Below are 20,837 nucleotides of genomic sequence, written 5' to 3'. Positions count from 1 at the left end.
AGGGTGCAGGGAAGAGCCGGATTTCGGGGTGTGGGAAGGGACTTGCTCTCTTTCAGCGCAAATTCCCACCCAGCCGCCTCCCACTCGGCCTGGCTGCTCCTCCCACCTAGAACTTCCACTACATGGGCCACTAGGTTTTGGTTCTTTAACTGGAGTATAGTTGATTTACAATATTTCAGTAAAGTCATTCAGTTATACACATATCTACTCTTTTTCTGATTTTCCATTTTATTTTATTATAAAATACTGAATACAACTCCTCATGCTATACAGTAGGACCTTGTTATTTATCTGTTTTATATGTAGTAGTTGCATCTGTTGGGCTTCCCTGGTGGCTCAGACGGTAAAGCGTCTGCCTGCAGCGCGGGAGACCCGGGTTTGATTCCTGGGTCGGGAAGATCCCCAGGAGAAGGAAATGGCAATCCACTCCAGCACTCTTGCCTGGAAAATCCCATGGATGGAGGAGCCTGATAGGCTACAGTCCATGGGGTCGCAAAGAGTCGACACGACTGTATCTGTTAATCTCAGATTCCACATAGATTCCTCCTTCCCTTCCCCATTTGTAACCATAAGTTTATTTTCTACATCTGTGTGTCTGTTTTATAAGTAAGTTCCTCTGATTCCCTTTTTAGGTTTCACATATAAGTAATATATGATCCGTTTGTCTTTCTTTGTCTGACTTCGCTTGGCACGATAATCTAGGTTCATCCGTGTTGCTGCAAACGGCGCGACTTTGTTCTTTTTTATGGCCGAGCAGCAGGCCACCGCACGTGTATCCCACGTCTTCTTTAGTCATACATCTGTCGATGGACAGTTGGGCTGCTTCCGTGTCTTGTGCCCCTAGATTCTTGACACTTTTACAAAAGCTATTTTATATGCTCATTCATACAAGATCAGCATCCCAGAGACTGTTTACCACATGGTTGCACGTGCACGAGAGCTAGGCAACTTCTCTGCCTATCTTTTGTCTTGGTGAGAAGGTGAGAGTATCCACAGTATCATGGAACTCTTGCTCCCGGAGGTTGTTGCTTGCATCACACGTCATGCATGAGTGCAAACATGTTGGAAAACTCAGTGTCTTGAAGTTGAATGATTAAGCTTAAATGTGGGAAGAGATTTTTAATAGAATATTTATTTACTTATTTGGCTCTGCTGGGTCTTAGTTGTGGCACATGGCGCCTTCAGTTGTGGCCTATGAGATTTAGTTGCCTGACCAGGAGTCGAATGCATGCCCCCTGCGTTGGGAGCAAGGAGTCTTAGATAACAAGAGGGAAGTCCCTGTGTGGAGATTTTGATAGCTGTTTCTTTTTAAATTCCAAATTATGGTCCCAAATTATGGCTCTGTCTCCCTAAGAACCAAATAACCTGAGAACTTCCACAGTGCCTGGGGACCTAGAGTTTGAGCTATAAGCCTTCCCCTCCCCTCTCCTACCCCTGATTCTTCCAAGGTTGCGGAAGAATCATGCAGGGTGGAGACCCAGGCAGCAGGTAGGGCACGGGGGTCTCCCGCACTCCCCTCTCCAGCATGAGCTTGCGGGGCCTCGGCTGCTTCCCCTACAGATGCGGGAGCCCCCTGGGTGAGGCCCCTGGGCGCTGGACGTATCCCACCATGGAGAGAGTGAGGTGACAGGGTGGTGGTGGGAGGGTGGGCTGGACCAGACCCCTGGATACCCCGTGTAGGTGAGCGAGCTTCCCGACCTGAGGAATGCAGGCGGGGTGGGGGGGGGCATGTGGAGGCAGCCCTGTCTGGGTTAAAGGGGGAAGGTCTGTAGCACTCCACTTGGGGTTGTGGTGAATGCCTCACTGCTCTCAGCAGAGACCTGGGCTTTACAGCCCAGAGCGGGGACTGCAGACGCTGCCACCGAGTGGCACTGACAGCATGGTATCACCTCGTGAGCTGGGAACGAAAGACCCACGAGGCGGCCAGACACCGCGGAGGAGCCTGGCATGTCATTTGCGAACATGGCATATAATCTGTAGATGTTGGAACAACTTTTTATTATCATCATCCTCATTATTCTTAATTAGTAGCATATAGGAGACTTACGTTGCCTGGAACTCAGGTTTCTGTGCTCCCCCTACGGCAGGAGGCATTTCTGCCCACTGCTTTTCTATAATGTCCTAATCATGGAAACGTTCAGAGTCAGATACAGGCATTGGGCCATTTTCCATCAGCAAGTGTTGCTCTTATGCCCTAAAATATCTGAACTAATGTGCTTTGGCACCTTCTGCTTCTTTTCTCAATTTGGCAGCAAACCTGGGTGGAGCTGGGCCCCCTGGGCCAGGCCAGGTCATCTTGATTTCTCTCGCTGCTGCCCCATATGGCTCTTTATTTCATGGAAGGGACTGAAAACCTATCTTAAGGCCTGGCTCTGTGTTGAATTATGGCAGGTTCCAAGGCTTGGGAAATTTGAACTATATGCTCCAATTCCACTCACATCAGGCTGCTCTAATATTTAGGGCAACTCCTAATAACATGGTAATACTTGATCCTTCTTTGGTGATTGTATGTAGGTATAACTTCCTTAGCATCTCAGGAGAGCGAGAAGGGGTGATTTATGAGGTAGAATTTAGGCATCCTGTTCCTCCCTCAGACTATAATCCTCTCCCCCAGTCCTCACTGTGCATTTAATTCAAAGTGCCCCCAACCATGCTCAGCTAAGAGACAACTTACTGTGGTAGAAAGATGGGATAAGGCTTTAATGTGAAGGAGTTCTTCATAGATAATTTCTAGGTCATCCATGGTCCTCTGTCCAGGTCTACAAAGAAAAAAGTAACAAGGAAATAATGAGATAAAAGTCATTACTAAAGTTTGAAATACAGAAGGGGCTTCAGGGGTCAGTAAAGCATGAAATCAGGGAATTCTTAGGAGAAATCCTGATAAAAAGACCCTGGCAGGAGGAGAGATGATGCTATGATAATTCCTAAAGGGAATTTTGACATGAACCTGTTCCTTAATAGAAGCACGTGGGAGAAATCAAAACTGCACCTAATCCTCTTCCCTTCCAACCTCAGAGGGAAGAACATCTCTGCTCACATTGTAGTTGGCTAACTTAGGTCTCTTACTTTGTAGATGATGATTCTACAAAATTACCTTTCATTACTACCTTAATTAACATCAACAAAGTTATCTTTTAACATCACCAGGAACTGCTGGTTCAATCAGTTTGATGACTGACACACATTTCTTGGGATCCTATGTGATATCTTAGCCTAGAAGAATAATGCTGCTATCGCTTTTGTTCTGGGTTATGTAATATGCTTCTACCGCAGGACTTAGAGGATTTATATAAACCATGTTTTCTCACCTCCCTGTGGAAGTGAGGACATGAGATGAGCAGAAGGCAGATAGGAGTGTGTGGAATTATTACGAAAGGGAAAGTAGGGAAGAATACATCACATTCCCCAAACTCTGTCCCATGGTCTACCACTCTTCCATGAGATGTTAATCAGTATACTATGCACAGTTTTTCTTTTCCTATAATTTATTCTAAAACTACTATCATATACCTTGCCTTTAAGAATGAGGTTTGGACACATTATGGACATCTTGGCATGGGAGGACTGAGAGGATTTCTTGTCATCTTTCATGTCAGTAGTTATTCTGAAATCAGTTCACTTCAGTCGCTCAGTTGTGTCCGACTCTTTGCAATCCCATGAACCGCAGCACGCCAGGCCTCCCTGTCCATCACCAACTCCCGGAGTCCACCCAAACCCATGTCCATTGAGTCGGTGATGCCATCCAACCATCTCATCCTCTGTCGTCCCCTTCTCCTCCTGCCCTCAATCTTTCCCACCATCAGGGTCTTTTCAAATGAGTCAGCTCTTCGCATCAGGTGGCCAAAGTTTCAGCTTCAACATCAGACCTTCCAATGAACAACCAGGACTGATCTCCTTTAGGATGGACTGGTTGGATCTCCTTGCAGTGCAAGGGACTCTCAGGAGTCTTCTCCAACACCACAGTTCAAAAGCATCAATTCCTTGGTGCTCAGTTTTCTTTATAGTCCAACTCTCACATCCATACATGACCACTGGAAAAACCATAGCCTTGACTAGACGGACCTTTGTCTGAAATCACAACTCGTGTTTAATTTTACATCAACGGGAAAAGGGATGATTGGTCAGTAATCTGGATCTTCTATTGCTCTCTGCAATATAAGGAACCCTAATTTTTTGAAACTAAACAAACAAACAAACAAATGTGTTATTAATTCTGAGAGCTCTAGGAAGTCACTCTCCACATTGGTGGTCAGGGGGCATTTACTCTCAGCTGACTATTGTAGTCATGAGTGTTACTTATTACATAATCCTCACGTGTGTTATGCACTGTCCTAAAATTTCAGTAACTTATGGTATTATTCAATGTTACAATATACAAAACCTTTAAACCTCAATGAGCTACCAGCGGTGTTCCATTATTCTACTGTCTAAAGAATGTTCTCTGGGAATTCCCTGGTAGTCCAGTGGTTGGGTCTCCATGCTTTCCTTTCATTGATGTGGCCTGGGCTTAGTCCCAGGTCAGGTAACTAAGATCCACAAGCTGTGTGGCATGGCAATTAAAAAAAAGAAAAAGAGTAAATCTTTCCTTGATCAAGTAAATTCAGGAAGTCTTGCTGCTGTACTGAGCAGAGCACTGAATTTAGAGGTTGAAGATCAGGTTTTAACCGTCGTGCAACCCCTGACCAGTCACGTGACGTCAGAGACTCAGTTTCTTCTGTAAACTGGGGGCAATATCTTTGTGAGAGTAATGTGAGAGCTAAAGGAAGCAGCACATAGGAAGGTATCTGCATATTCATTTGTGTAAGTGAAAAAAAAGCAGCAGCGTGATATCCAAAACTCAAGCCCTTGCATAAGAAAAATGAACTTAAAAATTAACTATGACATTTGGTTCAGCAAATTATATCTAGAACTTAGTCAATTGTTAGATAAGTTCTTTGAGCTATTGAAACTGAATTATAAATCTTCTAAAGTAGTTGCGTTAGATAATCTGTAACCATATCTTGGATCAAAGGGGGCTAATTGGAAGAAAACTCTTTGTATACCTTGGGCATTACCTTCTCAAGGACAGCTTTAATATGAACCAAAGAATATGATAGCCTTCTCTTACAGAAACAAAGAGGACTGTTTCTACATTTCCTAATCCTGCCTGTACAAAGACAGGTACTAAATCCACGAACCAGGGAGATGCCAGCCAAGTTCACCTCCTGCCAAGGATTATCACTTAAGGACACATGCGGAACGCAGAAAGTATGGGACCCACAGACACCGAAGGAAAAGCTACGGCCACAGGGATTCTGAGGGAGCCAGGCCTTCTTAGTAAGGGGCCTAATCTACTACTTGACTCAGACATGGGGATTTTGAAACTGGGACCATTGGAGATTTAAAAGTCAATTGAGTCACCCCAGTCCATCGACTGCTGTTGAGGCAGCTAACGTGAAAGCCTCAAGGTGGGCATAATAGGATTATGGCTCCTCAGCACGAGGAGCAGCCCTGCTGTTCCTGCTTCTTGACATCAGCTGCAAATGGCATGGACCCTCCTAGAAGCTTGGCTAAAGGAGAAAACAGTCACCGAGTCTCATTCTCACCTCCACGGGGGCGGGAGTAGGGGGGCCTATTACAGAGGGAGACGAAAAACCTATCTGGGAAAAGAAAGGTCAGAATTTAGCTCTAAAATCTATATCTGAATTTAGATTCAGAGTTGAAATTTGGGGAGCAGATGTCTACAAGTTTAGGAAGAGGGTTCACACAGTATCAACATGAAATCCACACTGATCAAGTCTTACAGATTGAAAAATTAAGTGCTGCCTTTAAGATCTACAAATCCCATTATGTTGAAAATCACCAAATTTCATCCAAGAGTTAAAATATGATGATGAACAATGTGCCCTGCGGGCTCTTCCTGTCTGCCAGGCATCTCTCCTCAGTGTCTCTTAGGGTCTGTTGTTTCTCTGCTCACCTCATGAATTGCGCTGTGCCCCTAGGCTGCCTTCAGCTCTGTTCTCACTTCCTTCTACCTTGTCTCCCTGGGAAAAGTCCCCACTTTTCATCTATGTGATGCCGAGACCTAAATCTTAATCTCCAAACAGATTTCTTTCTTGAGCTCCAATAGCTTTCTGACCATCAGTTCCCAGACAACCCACAAACTCAGTCCGTCCAGAAGTGCTCACTCATCATCACACGAAACTTTTTAAGCTGGTCCCAGTGGACCTTTCTAGACTCATCTCTCCTCTTCACACCTTTCCTCCTGGCTAATGTGCTCTGTGCTTGAGGCATAACCGGACATGTCTCCAGTTCTAAAACATGAAGTGCTCTTTCACACCTCTCAGACTCTTCACGTGTTCTTCTCCTTGCCTGGGATATGTGTTTTCTGCTACAAGCCCAGCTCAGATGTCCCCTCTCTGAGGCAAAACTGGTTCTCCAAAATTTATTCTTTCAAGGCACATGGTCCAACTGCTGTCGCAGTTGAAGCATACTATGCAGAATGTTATTTGCTTAGAAATCCATGACTCTACACTGCTCTTCTCAAGAGAAGCAGCATCTGGTAGCACAAAGGGCACTGTGTTAATATCAGAAACAGGATTTGAGATCTAAAATAGGAGCTTCCTAGGTACCCAATTGGTCTAATGCTTGGTTCCTACATCTGTAAAAATAGGGATAATAAATAGGATTGTTGTAAAGATCAAATGAGCTAATATACACAAATCACTGATACACTGGAAATATGGTGCCCATGCAGGATGACATGATAAAGTGGGAGGTGTTCAATACATCTCATTGGATGAACGCACGAGTTCTCGTGATTTCTGCTGAATTCAGGGTTTGCCCTGGGGAGGTGGCAGCAGTACCAAGGACCAGTTCTTGTTCTGTATCCTGAAGGCCTTATGCTGTTATCCTCCGCACTGAAGGTCCAGTAAGACAAGAAGCCCATGACCCAATTCTCTTTAACAATAGTACACATATGTGACGTGGTAGGCAGTTAATTATTAATGGAGGGAGGAGACAGGATGAAAATGTTGGACCTGAACTCTTACTCCAAATCCCATTCGAAGATAGAAAAGACAGATTTTTTTTTTTTTTGGTAGGATTATAAATTTACTCATCCAGTTTTAAGAAATTATCAGCTAAAGCTACCCCGTCTAAGTCAAGTTCAGTGGGGGCCTGAACAGAGATGACTCAAAAACCAAGCAGCACCTGCTGGATTGGCTCCTTGTTTTGGTCAGAATTTTGCCTGCCATGCTAAACATATAACAGGAAAGATGTTTTAAAATCCAAAACAGCACTGAAATTAAGTCACGCCACCGTGACAAACCACAAAATAGTACTATCGGCAAGATCGGAGTGTTTCGGGAATTCTTGGCTGATAGGAAGCAGATGGGGACAGGATGGCTGAGAGAGGCCTGGAGGCAGACACAGCTCTGCACTCACAGAAGGAAACCGGCACAGGAGGAAGACAGCACTGCTGATAAGACAAGGGCAGGAGGAGGTCCCAGGGGTTCATCACATCACCCCCTCCCCCTCCACACGCAGGGCAGGGGCCGGCGAGCAGCAGGCTGCCCAGGCTCCAACTTGAGACCTGCCAAGACAAATGTCCAGGAGGGGCCTGGAAGGAAGCGGAGCCCTGGGCCCTCCTGCCAGACACAGAGGAGGGGGAGAAGTGGGAGCTCTCCCAGGAGGGACTTCCTGGGAAGGGCCCCATTCCTGGGAGAGCCTCCTGAGTTTGGCAACTGGTGGGAGGACAGGAGGGAGGGGTTCAGCCTGCCTGCTCCCCAGGTGCCTCTCATAGAAGGCAAGGCCTGTCCCGAAGCACAGCCCCCACTGCCTTCAGGGGTGGGGGAGCTATTGGCCAATCTGAGGAGACCCACGTGGAACTCATTCTACCCCTGGTCCTCCATTCATCAGCAACCAAAACCAAGAAATAAAGACATCCATGGGGCTTGCTGGATGCCCCGGAGAAACCCATGCCAGCCGTGTGAAACCAAATGGAACAAAGCCTAGAGACAGTTTAGTCTCTGAGTCCTAAATACCATTCTGAATGAAAGGGGGGACAACAACAACAACAAGCCTGTGGTCTACAGCGGTCAGTGTCATCACAGGGCAGGCCACTGTCGCTGGGCGGTCTGCCCAGACAGCAGCCGTCCTTTTGGTCCTGTTCACAGCACATGTTTTAACGAGGTGAGAGAAGTCAGGACGGCAAGGTGAGCAGAGACTGGCGTTAGAAAATGAATATCTTCACAGCTGACAAAGCAACAAAAGCGTTCATGAGAGGGGTGCCGGGAGGGGCTTCCATCAACATGTTGCTAGGGTTGAAGGCTGAGGGAGGTCCCGGGGAGGAGGCCAGATGGAGCCGAAGTCGGCGTGACCTTCCTGTGTCCGTGAGTGGGAGTCAGATGGGAGCCCCTCCCCCAGCCCAGCGGCCCTAGAGCTTGTGGCTGCAGCAACGGAACAGGCCAAGCCTTGGCCGGGACGCCAGCTCAGGGCTGCTGTGCCATCTGGTGTCTCAGAAAAGGCCTCTCTGCTCTGGCCTCAGACAAAGCTTCTCCCCTCCATGTGCGCCACCTACTTCCCCACCATCATCACTGAACAAAGTCGCATTTTACAAGCAGGTTTCTGGTGGCAGACAGGGGCATTGAGTACCTCTGATGCTTTGGTCTTTGTAGGGGCAGACAGGAAAGAAAAATGGAGAAGGGATCCCACAAATCAGCTCCCAGCCTGTTCAAAGAGTCATGAAAGGGTCCCCAGGGCTGAAGGCAATCTGGCTTTCAAGAGCCAAGGGAACACCGTGCCCCGATCGAGCAGGAGGAGGGACCTCGCGTGTTACCTTCACAGAGGACCTGCGAGGCCAGGGAAGTGAATTGGCTCTCCGGCTGCTCTGAGCGGCAGCACGTGAATGTACCTGGTCTTTACTCGTCCTTCTCTAGATGTCACCGGGAGAGGCATTAGGCATCCCTGCTTCTTTACAAACCTGCGTGGTGCCACATTGATGGGGATTTGCAGGATCCTGCTGGGGAAAGGCCTAGTTTCTGCAGGGGACGCATTCTGGCGGCAATGTCTAGTTACAGACAAGATAATAAATGGGGATGGAGGGAGAGGCATTTTCTACATTAAAGGATGGAAGGGCTCAGGTGATATTGGAAGCTGCTGGTAAATACAATTTTATCAAGGAATTTATCAAGGTCAGAGACAGAGCTCTTTGGTTATTGGAACGTGGATAAAATGAGGGATTCACCCAGGCACCAAGCAGGCACGCTGGCATGGCCAGTGGTAACCTGGGCAGGTGAAAGACCAATAACCCAGTTCTTCTAGACTTGTGACCCAGTAGACCTATTCCCTGGTGCGTGGGAAAAATACCCAGAAAAGTCAGTGTTATAAATATGTAAGACCTGGTCAAGCACCAAAATAAAGGAAATGCTTACTATTTTTTTCTTGGGGCTGGAATGCTTTATTTTGGTGCTAACACTCCACCTCAGTCCATCTGATTCTCCTGCTTTCATTTCTCAAGCATGGGGCACTTTCCAGTGCTCTTAAAAGATTTTCTCGAGATTCAACTCTTCCACTTCCCTTAAAGGAAAGTTTGGTGTGGTTTCCCACCCCCTTGTCTAACAAACCAGCACGATGTGTTTGTTTCTTTTCTTCACCTCCCAGGACACTTGCTTCTTAAGAGTTAGCTCTTAAGTATTTGAGACATTCCCAGAGCCTGGTGATGGGCCATTTAAGGCATCCTCCCCAATTCTGTCGGCTCATTTCCCTGCCACACCACAACCCTCTCACCTTACCCTCAACCCAGAAAAGGACATTTTAAGCTTATCAGATACATTTTCTCCATTCTGTTCTCAAAGTTTTTGATCATCTTTACTATCATTATTCTGAATTCTTTTTCAGGTAGTTTGCCTATTTCCCCTTCATTTATTTGGACTTCTGTGTTTCTAGTCTGTGCCTTCTTTTGTGCAGTATTTCTCTGCCTTTTCATCATTTTTTAAAAAACTTATTGCGTTTGACGTCTCCTCTTCCCAGGTTTCAAGGCTGAATTCTTTCTTCCTTTTGGTTTCTGCCCACTGGTTGGTCCAGTGGTTTGTGTAAGTTTCGTATAGGGTGAGGTTTGTGCTGAGTTTTTTTTCCCCTCTGATGGGCAGGGCTGAGTGAAGTGATAATCCTGTCTGCTGATGACTGAGTTTGTATTTTTGTTTGTATTTTGCTTGTTGTTTGGACGAGGCATCCTGCAGAGCGCTTCTGGTGGTTGGGTGATGCCTGGTCTTATATTCAAGTGGTTTCCTTCGTGGAAGTTCTTACCATTTGATCCTTCCTAGGGTTAGTTCTCTGGTAGTCTAGGGTCTTGGAGTCAGTGCTCCCACTCCAAAGGCTCAGGGCCTGCTCTCGAGTTTTGCGTGGTTCTGCATATTCTTTTCCAGTGGTCAGGTACTCTGGTCTGCTCTCAGCTGGAGTTCTGCAAGCATCTCTGTATCTGAAGGTGTATTCCTGCCATATCCATGGAAAGAGATGTTCTCCACATCCACCTACTCCTCTGCCATCTTGTTTTTCCCTTTTAAGCTTATCAGATACGATTAGACATTCTCTAGTTCTGACTGCAAACCCTGTGTACATGGGGATTCTTCCCTTCTTTGTGAAGTCAGAAATGAATGCAGTTTAGAACTGCTGTTAAGGGTAAAAGCCTCGAGAATATTTGGGAGAAATGAGGTCATCCCCATCAGGACATGGGGTAAAGGTTCCATAATTCGGTGCCTCTGAGGCCTAAGTGTTTGGGGACATTTGTGATTTGAGGTTTTTCCAGTTCAGAAGCTAAATATGCCAGAAATTCTCCCAGCAAAAGCATTTACTATCAGAGCACAATAGAAGTGTACCATTAAACCTTTTCAAAGGTACAGCCACAAATATTTTCCTTTAAAATACCTAAGCAGCAAGTTGAGAAAAACAAATTTGGATGGAAGCAGATAGTTATAGCTACCTGCATTTGTGTATGAGACATATATATCAGATAGAAAATGCAAACGTTTTTTGAGGAAATGTTATGTGGCTATATTATTTTTCCTTTATAAAAATTAATTTTTCATGAATCAGGGACAGAAAGATATTTCTTTGCATTCCACTGCTTGTTCAGTAAATCCACCAGAAAAGAATTTGAGGCTATCTGCTAGAGATGAAATACTATTACTCATGAAAAAAAAAGAATAAAATTGGATTTGGAGTAAGCAGACTTGGGCTCTGTCCCTGGTTTAGCTACATATACTACTGCGTGATGAAGAAGACACTCAGAATCCACTAAGCTCAGTTTCCCCATCTGTAAATTGTGGGTAATAACATTAGCACTACTCTGTTCTCACAGTTAGTCTGAGGTTCCAAGAGGGGATGTAAATGCAGTCACTATATATAAAAGGTATAGTGCAAATCATATTTAACTATTATGTTTTGTCTGTGATCCTGACGTGTGTTGACATGAATTTTTTCTACAGTAGATGATATATCTGAACTTCAGGTCTATCTGGGCTTCCCTGGTGGCTTAGATGGTAAAGAGTCCGCCTGCAGTGCAAGAGACCTGGGTTTGATCCCTGGGTTGGGAAGATTTCCTGGAGGAGGGCATGGCAACCCACTAAAGTATTCTGGCCTGGAGAAACCCATGGACAGAGGAGCCTGGTGGATTACAGTCCATGGGTTCACAAAGAGTTGGGCTGAGCAACTAAGGACAGCACAGCATAGATCTATATAGTCATCATTTAATGAACTGAGACTAGTCTGTAGTAACGATTTTAAAATCAGATTTCCATGACATGTTTCCTCAACAATGCTCAAAGAACAAAGCCAAGAGACCGTTTTGAAGCCTTTTTGGCCTGGGACAGGTGGTAGACCGCAGAAGAGAACACAGACTCGAGTCAGAAAGACCTGGACCAAATCCGAGTCCCCCTCTTTCAGGATAAACAAGTGATTTAACATAAGCCTCATTTTCTTATTCATAAAATGGGGATAATATTGACAACTACCTCAAAGAGCTGTTGAAAGAATAGAATCAGACAATTGTTGAGCACAGTGCCTAGCACACATGTGCTCAATAAACGTTGGCTGTAATTAAATACTATTGTATTTGTTTTTCCGTTTACAATCCCTTGTGAAACTGGGAAAGAGTAAGAAAGATAGCGCTAGGTCATGTCCGACTCTTACGATCCCACAAACTGTAGTGTGCCAGGCTCCCCTGTCCATGGGATTCTCCAGGCAAGAATACTGCAATGGGTTGCCATTTCCTTCTCCAGGGGATGAGAGTAAGCAGGTATTAAACTCATGTTAGAGTTTAAGAGACTTGTAATCTGAAGATGTTGGGGGACTTACTGCTAACTTGGTAAGACCAAAATCCAAGGCTTTTGTGCTTAGTGTAACTTTCACTTTATTTAGCAGACTCTTAGGTCAAATGCATGTATCTCAAAAGTTGTCATTAAATTCTCAAAATGCCATTAATTCTCCTCTCAAAAAGCTCAGTATCCGGCATTCTATCTTTAGTCTCGGGCCCTCCAATCCATTCTCTACAGATAGCAGAGAAACCTACATACTGCAAAGCTGGCCATGCCACACCTCCCTTTAAGCTAGTCAACGGTGCTCCAAATGGCTATAAAATAACACTCAAGACACACAGCGAAGCAGACGCCCTTCAACCTGACCTCGGCCTAACCCTCCAGCCACATTTACCCACATGCCTGCTCTGGGGCACACCTTTGGTTCCTTACTGGAACTTTCCTGACATTTTTCTGGCCCCACCCACCCCTGCACCCCTGCTAGGCTAGGAATTCTTTCTTTGTTCTAGGAAGAAGGGCACTTCTTATTTTCTGCTGTGGTTAAAAAGAAAGGGTTTGAGAATCAACCTAAACACCCAACAGTGACAAACTGATCGCACTAAGGAGTATTCAAAGGATAGACTACTAGGCACCTATTAAAAGCCCCACCTTTATAGCACGGAGAATGCCATGCTATATTATTAAGTGTAAAACGTTAGGAACTGAAGAATAATCAAGGGATAGGTACCAACGTGTTAATGATAATAATCTCTGGAAGATGTGATTGGCAGGTGTTATTTATTCTTCTTTGACTCTTTTGAGTACTTTCCAAATTTTCTATGCAATGAACAGATCAACTTGAACATTAAAAAGGCATAACAATCTTGAGGCAATCTAATAATGATGCCTAAACTGTAAACGGCAGCTATATCCATCTTTTTCTCTCCCAAATCTGGGTCCTAATAGCATCAATCCATAGGTTGGTTCTTGGGCATGTAAACATGAGGTACAAGGAGTAAACTGCTTTCATGGGAGGAAGGCAAATCTAAACTCTAGAAACAGCCTACTTAATGCAGTCATTTATTCTGGTAAATTCCACAAACTTACACTTAGGGCACAGCCGTCTTTTCAGGAAAAACAAAAGCAAAGTTCATCATGCGGTGAAGGAAAAGGCTCCATAGTGAATTTTTTTATTTCCTAAAGATCAGCTTTTAGTCATGCTTCTGTTTTCATTTGATTTGCATCTAAGGATGGAATTTTTTTCACTCTAAACATTCTCTTGGCATATCCCAGCAGAAATCACAAGCCTAAGCACTAATGGTTTTAGGCTTGCTAATCTGGGTCCCACTGAAGAAACAAATTGTCCTATAACTATCAGGATTTTAAATATCACACCCTCCAAAAACAGGTTGGGCAGGTAAAGACTATTAAAACAGGCTCTGCTAATGAAGAGAAAACTCACAATCTCTCGCGTGCCCTCTAGAGCACATGTGTGGAACAGCAGGTGGTGGCTGTCTAAACAACTCTTTCTTCTTTCTGGTATTTTCTCATATCATTTGATTATCTTAAATTGTTTCCTTTCAATCTTATGCCCCACAGTATATGTTAGAAAATATTACTCAAGCACATGAAATAAATGAACTTAAGATTATGAGTTTCTGACCATTTGGTGGACTCCAGAACCTGCCAGCAATTCAAATATACATATATAATTTATATAAATATATATGTATTTGTATATATTTCCTGGTGATTGCAGCCATGAAATTAAAAGATGCTTGCTCCTTGGAAGAAAAGCTATGACAAACCTAGACAGCATATTATAAAGCAGAGACATTACTCTGCCAACAAAGGTCCATACAGACAAAGCTATAGTTTTCCCCGTAGTTATGTATGGATGTGAGAGTTGGATCATAAAGAAGGCTGAATGCTGAAGAACTGATGTTTTTTGGAAGAAAAGTTATGACAAACCTAGATGGCATATTATAAAGCAGAGACATTACTCTGCCGACAAAGGTCAGTATAGACAAAGCTACAGTTTTCCCAGTAGTCGTGTATGGATGTGAAAGTTGGATCATAAAGAAGGGTGAGGGCTGAAGAACTGATGTTTTTGAACTGTGGTGTTGGAGAAGACTCTTGAGTCCCTTGGACTGCTAGGAGATCAAACCAGTCAATCATAAAGGAAATAAATCCTGAATATTCACTGGAAGGACTGATGTTGAAGCTGAAGCTCCAATACTTTGGTCACCTGATATGAAGAGCCAACTCATTAGAAAAGACCCCAGTGCTGGGAAAGATTGAAGGTAGGAGGAGATGGAGACGACAGAGGACAAGACGATATGGCATCACTGACTCAATGAACCTGGGTTTGGGCGAGCTCCAGGAGATGGTGAAGGGCAGGGAAGCCTGGTGTGCTGCAGTCAGTGGGACTGCAAAGAGTCAGACACAACTGAGCGTCTGAACAAAAAGCAACAAATATAAATTTACATGGGCTTCCCTAGTGGCTCAGCGGTAAAGAATCTGCCTGGCAACGCAGGAGACTTAAGAGACACAGGTTTGATCCCTGGGTCAGGAAGATCCCCTGGAGGAGGGCATGGCAACCCACTCCAGTATTCTTGCCTGGAGAATCCCGGGGACAGAGGAGCCTGACAGGCCACAGTCCCTAGGATTGCAAAGAGTTGGACATGACTGAAGTGACTGACTACATATAAATTTATATATAATTTATAAAATACATATAAAATTTAAATATATATACATATATATAATTTCATTTTTTCCCCCTTCTTCTCAGGCCCAATTGACAAGCTTCTAGGCTTTTAGGGAATTTCAAAATTTCAGACAGACCTAGAATTAGATTCAGGAAATGGCATCCACTTCTTTTGCCTCCTGCCGGTAGGCTGTTTTCTGATAGACAGTTTCTAAACAGTGGAGAACTAGGTCTCACTTTACTCGGAAGAGGAAGTTGGGAGCCTTGTATGGCAAGAGCCTTCTTTGTCTCCTGAAGCCTCTCTTCGTCCAGCTGGCCTCAAGCTTGTAACATTCTGTTTACCTGCTCACTCCACACCTCTTTGTCCAGTCCCTTCTCCAAAGTACTTGCTCAAAGGTAGCCAGAATGTATGCTTCTGCTGGTAAGGGTCTCTACTGTATCTATTTGCTGTAGGGTACCCTCTTGTTTATAGACTTATAAACAAAGCAAAATCAAAACAATAAGCTCCAGAAGCTCATTTCAGGTTTGTTGGCCCTGTCTGGAAGCTGCAACAACAGCGCCATCAAACTGTCACTGTAGTACAGCACTTGCCCCCAAAAGCCACCCAGGTCTGCACCTGTGAGGCCGGGTGGGCATTGTGAGTCACTCTGCCTGCCACCACATAAAAAGCTAATTTCGCATTCAGAATATATGTTTTTTTTTTCAATACCAATAGCAACAAGAGTGTGCCAAAAATTCCCCCTGAAGCTCTATTCTGTTTTTTAAACTACAGAACATTCTTTCATAGTTTGACAGTTAAAATGCCGCAGTTAATGTAATAAACAGAGAATTTTTCTAAGTAGCCTGTCAAAACAAGTGACACTTTTTTTTTTTTTTGCTAGCGAGTCTCAGATTCAGAACAATAGGAAGTACCTTTCAAAGCAACATCTTCATTATACAATCAAATTCTCAAAGTAATCTTCTCATCAAAGAATATTGTGTTATTTCTTTCCCAGTAATTATCAGAGTTCTGCAACCTCCCGGGCAGTGGTGACTATTATAAAATGCAGCTGTGCTGAGCTACAATATTGGGGGGTCCTGAAGGCAATGGCACCCCACTCCAGTGCTCTTGCCTGGAAAATCTCATGGACGGAGGAGCCTGGTAGGCTGCAGTCCATGGGGCTGCCAGGAGTCAGACACGACTGAGCAACTTCCCTTTCACTTTTCACTTTCATGCATTGGAGAAGGAAATGGCAACCCACTCCAGTGTTCTTGCCTGGAGAATCCCAGGGACGGGGGAGCCTGATGGGCTGCCATCTATGGGGTTGCACAGAGTCGGACATGACTGAAGCAACTTAGCAGCAGCAGCAGCACCAGTCAATATGGAACCAATACAGCTCATGCCTCCACATTTCCTAGTGACTTGGCAGTTTGGGCAGTCAAAAGTCAACATTTTCAGGACCAGCGGGTATACCATCAAGTTCCTAGGAGCAAAGGGCTCAGCTGTTCTCTGTAAGGACAGCAGAGACAGCAGTAATTCTTGATGAACTCAGCTTATTTTCTTTCCACTTAAAGTACAGTAGAAGTTTCAAAGGTTATTATCTGATAAAAAATGGTGTGTGTATCTGTGTGTAGAGTCAGAAGTCTGTCTCATAAAATTAGATTCCTTCTTCACTCTTCCATCTATTAGGGACAGTCATTCGCAAAGAAATAAAAGCTAAGAATACTGAGGCACAAGAAGAACCAGCAGTTTAATTCCAACCTTCGAAGTTTCATAAAGCCTAAAAAGATGGGACAATCCTAAGGGCACCCAAGATGATGTATCTTGGGATACTGGTGAAACCTGTACTCTACAGCCAGAGATGGGCTGGAAAAGTCCAAACTTTGTAATGTAACTTTCTCTGAAGGATCTCTGAGTTAGTGCTGTATGGAAGGAAAAGAAATACAGGCTACTCTTTCTAAGGGACACTCATGACATCAGCCCTCAGGCTCTTGCAAGGGTGTATCAAACAATTGGCACAAATATCCCTAGCATGCTGTCTTCCACACAGCCGGCGCTCAGTATGTTTGTGGCATCCAAATCTAATTTGGGAGTGCCTAATCCCCACCAGGTGGCGCTAGTGGCAAAGACCCCACCCCCACCCCCTCTTCTGCCAATACTGGAGGCAGAAGAAACATGGGTTCAGTCCCTGGGTCAGCAAGATCCCTTGGAGAAGTGTATGGCAACCTACTCCAGTGTTCTTGTCTGGAGAATCCCATGGATAGAGGAGCCTGGGGGGCTACAGTCCATGGGGCCGCAGAGTCAGACGCAACGCAAGCGACTTACCAGGCTGTTAGCACGCACATTCCACGGGATTACAAACTCTCCAAGGGCAGGAACCATTTCACTACTTTCAAAAAACCTCTTTGGCAGATGCTCAAAAATATACATGAATTGAATGGCATCTCTGTCTCCCTTGAAGCAACTGAGAGCTGAGGGAACATCAGAGCTGGGGCTTTATGTTCATTTGTTCATTCAATCACTCAGCAAAGGTTTGCTGATAGTCCGCTTGGTGTAAGGCGGAGAGCTTGGGATATGCCCTTTTCTAACTTCCACATCAAATTCAGTTTCCCTCTTCAGGTCATGTTCTATTGATGTACACTACATTTTCCTTTGTAGCATGCAATGCAACTGTTATTAAATGATTATTTGCAAAGCTAGTTGTTAATGGTCTGGCTCCTGCCCTAGACAGAAAGCTTCAGGCTGGGGGTGAGACCCTCTAGTTTAATGCTGCAGCCTTTGCAATTAACATGGTATCTAGGATAAAACAGATGTTCAATAAATATTGGTTAAACGACTAAATGAATGAAGTAAAATGAGCTATGCCTTCACCTTTAAGAAACTCAGTTCACAATAATGTTTCTCAACAGAGGCTTTCTGTTCAGGGCAGCTTCTTATTTTGTAGGGTTCTAGGTAGTGGAGTGTGTTCAACATCCCTAGGTCCTGCTACTGCCCAGCAAATACCAGCACTGTGGCAACAAAACCCCCTCCCATGATTTCTGATGCCTGCCCCTCGGGGCTGGCCTGCATCTGTTTCAGAACCACTGTGTGATATGGGCTTGAATGAAGGTGGCAGCAAGAAGGGTTGGAGCCAGGACATGAAGCGGAGGTAAACAAGGGACGGTGAGACACGGACCACAGGGAAGAGGGAAGAGAAGCGTCTAAGGGCAAGAGCACAGTGTAGCGTGAGGGCCGTCATCTGAGTTCCCCAAATCCAGGGTATTCTCCCGTCTCTCCACCCCCCACCCCCACTGCCCCACCTCATGGTCCTTCAGAGCTCAGAGAACATCAGTTGCTGGGCAGGTTTCTTGAGTACCACTCATGATGAGATCAGCGAAGCTCTGGCTTTTCTGTTTGGTAATTTTGGATTTTCCAGCAAAATTTTTGTTTGAAGAGAGGGTTTTGAAGCTAAAGGAACTGAGAACCATGGTTGTGGAGTTAAGGATGATGATGCTAATTGGGTCGAGGGAAGGCCTCTGAAATACATGGTGTGCAACTAAAAGAAAGCTGTGACAAAAAATGAGCTATGCTGAGGAGCCTCCTTGCAGCTCAAAGTAAGGGCAAGGGAAAGGGAAGAATCCTGGCGAAAGGGAAGGAGCGTGCAGTGAGAGGCTGTTTGGAGGTGGGGCCCACACCAGGAAGCTGGTCTGAAGGACACGGGAGATATGTTAAAGTGCAATGCTTCTGTCGAGACCCACTGATAAATGGAGGCTGGCCAAGCCAGTGACTCAGAGTTGACACCCACAGCTGGCTGGCACCAGTTGCCGGGTGGAGTGGGATTTCATTTCCAGCAGAAAAACATAAACCCTGTGTGCAGTGGTTGCAGGACCATGTGCCAAGCCACCCTTTAGTGAGAAGGTTTCCCTGAGGCTAGAACTGAGGCACATGCTTCTTCGTGCGCCCCACAGGGATCGTGGAGTGTCCCAAAGAGCTGAGCCTCGAAGAACTGATGCTTTTGAACTGTGGTGCTGGAGAAGACTCTTGTGAGTCCCTTGCCCTGCAAGGAGACCCAAGCAGTCCATCCTAAAGGAAATCAGTCCTGAATATTCATTGGAAGGACTGATGCTGAAGCTCCAATACTTTGGCCACCTGATACAAAGAATTGACTCATTGGAAAAGACCCTGATGCTGGGAAAGATTGAAGGCAGGAGGAAAAGTGGATGACAGAGGATGAGATGGTTGGATGGTATCACTGACTCGATGGACCCGAGATTGAGCAAGGTCCAGGAGTTGGTGATGGACAGGGAAGCCTGGTGTGCTACAGCCCGTAGGGTCACAAAGAATCAGACACGACTGAGTAACTGACTGAAACAGAGAAAAGGCTAAACAGAGTCTTTCTGGATTGATCTGATTAAACACTTGAGGGTCCTCAACTTTAGCGAGCAGGTTGCTACTGATGCTCAGGTAGGTTTCCACTGAGCTGGATGGGAGGCAGCACCTCACCGAGCGAATGGAGGCCCTGAAGAGTTAAGAGAGCAGTGGTGTCCTCTTGTGTCTTTAAGATGAAAACCCTGATTCTAAAAGATATGTATACCCCTATGTGCATCACAGCACTATGTACAATAGCCAAGACATGCAGGCAACCTAAAAGCCCATCACCAGATAAATGGATAAAGAGGTGGTATATATATATTGATACAACGGACTATCACTCAGCCATAAAAAGAATGAAACACAGATGGACCTAGAGATTTTCATACTAAGTGAAGTAAGGCAGGCAGAGACAAATGTTATACGGTGTCACTTATATGCTGAATCTAAAAAGTAATACAAATGAATCTATATATAAAACAGAAAGACTCACAGACATAGAAAGCAAATTTATGATTACCAAAGGGGAAAGCGAGGGGGGAGGATAAATTAGGAGTTTGGGATTAATAGATGGCAACTGCTATACATAAAATAGATAAACAACAGAATTAACTCTATAGCACGGGGAACTATAGCCAATATCTTGCAATAATCTATAATGAAAATAATCTGAAAAAATATATAGAACTGCATCACTTTGTTGTGTGCCAGAAACTGACACAATATTGTAAATCAACTGTACTTCCATTTTTTAAAAAAGAACATGTCTTCAAGCTAAGGAGAGAAGGCTCTGCATGGGGCAGAAGAATGTGCTGAATGAATGAATGTGGCCTAGGAGAACTGGCATGAAGCCTGCAGTCCTGACGTCCTCTGTCCTGCTGCATTAGAAAGAAGGGGGCTGCCCCAGTCTGGCACAGAAGCAGAGCAGTTTCTGTTTGTTATGGACCAAAGGTGGTTTAATACGTGGACTCCGTTTTGACATCCTGAGCCAACTGCTAACAGTCTCCAGAGTTTTAACTCATGCAATAAGGGAAATGGAACTATCTGGCTCAAACATAGCAGAATGTAACAGGAGGCAAACACCGCTGCGTCGCCCCTCTGTAGCCTCTCCTTTGGCCCTGGGTGAAGTCAGGCCAGGACTTTTGAAGTCAGCCGCATTTCCCTCCGCGCAGGGGCGAGCCTCGCACAGGGCGGCCCCAACGACCAGCTAGGGGCTCTCACTCACGGTTTGCGGAGGACCATCCTCATGTGGGCGTCCGGGCCCATCTGCGACAGCAGCAACATGGTGTCCTGCAGCTCCTCATCACACTCCTTCTTTTCCTCCTCCGTAGGCAAAGGGGCGTCCTCGTGCTCATCATCCAGAAATCGATAAAATAAATACTTGTCTTGGAAGTGATGCTCCTGATCCACTACGGGAAACATGGGGGCAAGCGTCAGCTGTGGGCACCTCTGCCTCCCAGCCCGTTTACCAGAAACGAATGATGGTGTCGGGCAAGACGGCCAAGTGGCAGCAAGGCGGTGGGAC

The 20,837-nt window shown here is 45.2% G+C and overlaps 1 protein-coding gene across 5 annotated transcripts in view; it reads right to left on the bottom strand.

The window, feature by feature from the left end:
* The window catches only part of RAPGEF4 (Rap guanine nucleotide exchange factor 4), a 329,561-nt gene that overhangs the window by 66,042 nt on the left and 242,682 nt on the right, over window positions 1–20,837 (bottom strand). For all 5 annotated transcript variants that reach the window (XM_018064697.1, XM_018064706.1, XM_013968813.2 and 2 more), the window contains 2 exons: window positions 20,538–20,721; window positions 2,675–2,759 (listed from right to left, as the gene is read on the bottom strand). In XM_018064697.1, the coding sequence (XP_017920186.1) occupies window positions 2,675–2,759; window positions 20,538–20,721 (269 nt within the window). The remainder of the gene's footprint in view (window positions 1–2,674; window positions 2,760–20,537; window positions 20,722–20,837) is intronic.

This window comes from Capra hircus, chromosome 2, assembly GCF_001704415.2.
Source record: "Capra hircus breed San Clemente chromosome 2, ASM170441v1, whole genome shotgun sequence".
Taxonomy (NCBI): Eukaryota; Metazoa; Chordata; class Mammalia; order Artiodactyla; family Bovidae; genus Capra; species Capra hircus.
The sequence above is the reverse complement of the archived record's forward strand: the minus strand, read 5'-3'. Positions and strand labels throughout refer to the sequence as shown.